This window comes from Osmerus eperlanus, chromosome 2, assembly GCF_963692335.1.
Source record: "Osmerus eperlanus chromosome 2, fOsmEpe2.1, whole genome shotgun sequence".
In the NCBI taxonomy this organism is placed as follows: domain Eukaryota; kingdom Metazoa; phylum Chordata; class Actinopteri; order Osmeriformes; family Osmeridae; genus Osmerus; species Osmerus eperlanus.
In genome coordinates, this window is record NC_085019.1 from 899740 (window position 1) to 903069 (window position 3330).

At 49.8% G+C, this 3330-nt stretch overlaps 1 protein-coding gene across 1 annotated transcript in view; it reads right to left on the reverse strand.

Moving 5' to 3' along the window:
• Positions 1-2921: 2921 nt before the first annotated feature.
• Positions 2922-3330, reverse strand: part of llgl1 (LLGL scribble cell polarity complex component 1) — an 18627-nt gene continuing 18218 nt past the window's right edge. Inside the window, exons 19-20 of the mRNA XM_062485679.1 lie at positions 3298-3330; positions 2922-3216 (exon numbers count right to left, since the gene is read on the reverse strand). The exon at positions 3298-3330 is cut by the window's right edge and continues 82 nt beyond it. Coding sequence (XP_062341663.1) covers positions 2937-3216; positions 3298-3330 — 313 coding nt within the window. The 3' untranslated portion in view covers positions 2922-2936. The remainder of the gene's footprint in view (positions 3217-3297) is intronic.

Consider the following 3330-nt stretch of genomic DNA (forward strand, 5'->3'; position numbering starts at 1 on the left):
CAGGCTGTTTCCCAAGATGTCTTATTCATTTAGCAGACGAGATTTAGATTTAGCCCAAATTCCAAACTCAAAACTGGCTTTGATAGATCAACAACACTAGGTCACATGTTAGAGTAAATACTTTATTAACATTCTCCGTCAGCAATGCTAAATGTTTTGAATTAAAATTCTACACAAACAAAAGAAGAAAAGCAAAAATAAGTTCATCATAGTTTTGGAATTATAAGATCATGCCAGCTTTAACATGAAAGGGTTAGTCTGTGTCGAGGCCCCACAACTATAAACAAGACATTACATAGAAAATGCATCAATACTATTATCAGTCAGAGCTACATTAGTGTGTGAGGTCCCTTTTTACACGAGGCAATGGAAGCACAGAATACTGATCGGTAACTATGGTGACGTGTTCTAGGTTCTAATGTTCTATCATGTGATCGTTGGTGGAACACCTGTCTCTTTGCCCCACGGCCCAAATCCTTATTTTACACAGTAAAAGTTTAAAAAAGGGTTAAAACGATTCTTCGTTTGTGAGACAACCTCTTCAGCTGGAACGTGCCCTCCCTCCCCCCCCCTCCTCCCTCCCCCCCCTCCTCCCTCCCACCCCCCTCCTCCCCCCCCCCCCCCCCCCTGGCTCATGGAAGCAGCTCAACACAGACTTCTGACCAGGTGACTTGAGAAGTTACACTGTTTCACTACAGCACTAGTGAAGGAGAGGAGAGGTGGAAGAGTGGTGGAGGAGGAGGGAGAAAGAAGAGAGGGAGGAGGAGGAGAGTGGAGGATGAGAGGAGAGTGATGGATGAGAGGAGAGTGGAGGATGAGAGGAGAGTGATGGATGAGAGGAGAGTGGAGGATGAGAGGAGGGTGATGGATGAGAGGAGAGTGAAGGATGAGAGGAGAGTGAAGGATGAGAGGAGGGTGATGGATGAGAGGAGGGTGATGGATGAGAGGAGGGTGATGGATGAGAGGAGAGGTCCTTACTACATGCTTAGTTACAGCTGACATCACTGCGTTGTTGGAGATAGTCTCCTGTGGAGGTTATCAATACAACTGATCACCCAGGGTTCCCATAGCAACAGCTAATACTGCATTGATAAGGTCCCAATGGACATAGTACCCTCTTCCCTGTCTGTCTCTCTACTCTTCCAGCCCTCTCTCACACACAAACGGGCGCGTGCTCACACACCTCCTATAAAAGCAGAACTTCAGCGCCCCAAACCCCCTCTTCCTACACAATATAAAATACAATTTATTTCTCTCTGTAGCGATATAAAACAGCTTTCTAGCACTATCTTTTCAATACAAAATCCTTCATGGCTAGTTCCTTCATGAGATGTTTGTATGATAATACTGTGACGGACGAACTATGGTACCTAACTTTCACCAGTCTGACTGACGGCTTCCCTTCACCTCACCTGCCATGTGGAGGCGCAGGGCTCTTTGTGACCAAAGGAGCCTTGAGAAAGTAGAATGCCCCACCCATCCAGTAGGTCAGGTGAAACAAATCGATCACTCTCACAGAGTCCCAGGCTAGGTTAGAGACAAAGTACCTCTTGTGCACATTAGTAACAACTGAGCCTTGATTCCAGTTAGTTTTTCTTTTAGACACAACGCTCCCACAAGCTCAGTCCTAACGCACGACGATGAATACTTCTGACAAACACCCAATCCCAAAGTCAGAAGAAACAGCCACTTAAGGATTGGCTGCATTATTTCCACAAATGTCCTGACACCAGGAAGTATAGTTACATGTCTGGGGGGGGGGGGGGAGGACAAGATGATCCATAACAGTGGTAGAATCCAGAATCCTGAGCCTTCATTCTAGAACCCTCCAAAACGTGCTGGGTGGGAGGAGTCAGAGCTGGTGACCAGGAAGTAGAGGGCGTGTCCATGTGTCATAGTGGTTAACTTCCATCCAGCGCGTCCATGAGGGAGGCTCCTCGGAGAGGCTGCAAGCGGCAGAGATGGTCCTACGTTTCCCCAGATGGAACAGCGGTTCTGCTGGGCCAGGGTTCTGCTGGGTCAGGGTTCAGACCTCCTGGGAGCTTCAGAGTGGTGCAGGAGGGGGGGTGCCAGGAGGGGGGGGGCAGGAGGGGGGCCGTGCTGTTTTCTGCACCCCCACCACCATCGCTCATCTAGGACCACAACAGCAGACCACAACCACATTATTATGGGATGAACTCTATTAGTGACGGGTGAGAGAGTAGGAGGAGGAGGGGTTGTGTGTGTCTGGAGAGATGAGCCCCACCAGGTGGTGGAAGAGAGGAGAACAAGAGGAAGAACTGAGAACAGCGAGAAAGAGGAGACCTGTTTGATGATGATGAAGATGATGTCCAGGGTGGGAGAGAGAGGGAGAGAGAGAGGGGGGAGAGGGGGATGTTATTGAAGACAGAGGGGGGGAACAGTATTGGAATGCAGACTCAAGCCTTGAAGTTTACACAGTCTGGCCCTGCTCCACGAGAACCAGGTGTGTGTGTGTGGTAGATGTAAATAATAAAGAGCATGTGTGAGGGTGTTATGTCAGGTGTCAGGTGTGTGTTTTCAGGTGATCAGTGTTTTCTTACCGCTTTAGTTGATGAGGATTCCAGTTCCTCAAGTTATTCTCCACCTCGTCCACAGAGCTGAACACACACACACAGTCAGTCAGTTTCTCAGGGTGTGTGTGTGTGTGTCAGTGAGAACCCAGAGGTGTGTGTCTTACGTGAGGAAGTCCCGGACATCCTCCATGGTCAGGTCTCCTGTGGTGTCCAGGGTGAGGTCAGCACTGCTGAGGGGGGAGTCCAGGGGGGAGGACAGGGGGGGGGAGGACAGCAGGGGGCAGGACAGGGCACTCTGGGAGTCTTCACCCAACCCAGGGGGAGAGGTAGGGGGGAGACACTGGGTCATGTTTATTCTGCTTTTCACAGAAACAGGTTGTGAACTGAACATAAGTCACTGAATTAAGGACTCGGCCAATCACCGATTTGGGCCAATCCCAGCCCTGCAAACTGACTGAGCATTACTCTGGTCTCCATGGTAACCTTCATTTCTCTGCATGGGGAGGGATTGTCTGAGGCGTCACCATGGAGACCAGAGAAGCACCCCTGCATGACATGTCCTAAACTGCAGTGAGAGAGACCAGGACACAAGCACTGAGGGGATGTGTGTGTGTGTGTGTACATACCCTCAGCCTGATTCTTGTGAGTTCCATTAGCCTGGGGCAACATAGCTGTACTGTCACTGTGGAGACACAGAATGTAACATTAGAATGTAAGCATTCTGTAAGTGTGTGTGCGTGCATGTGCGTGCATGTGTGTGCACCTGGCAGGTGAGGGCAGCAGAGGACGGTTCAGC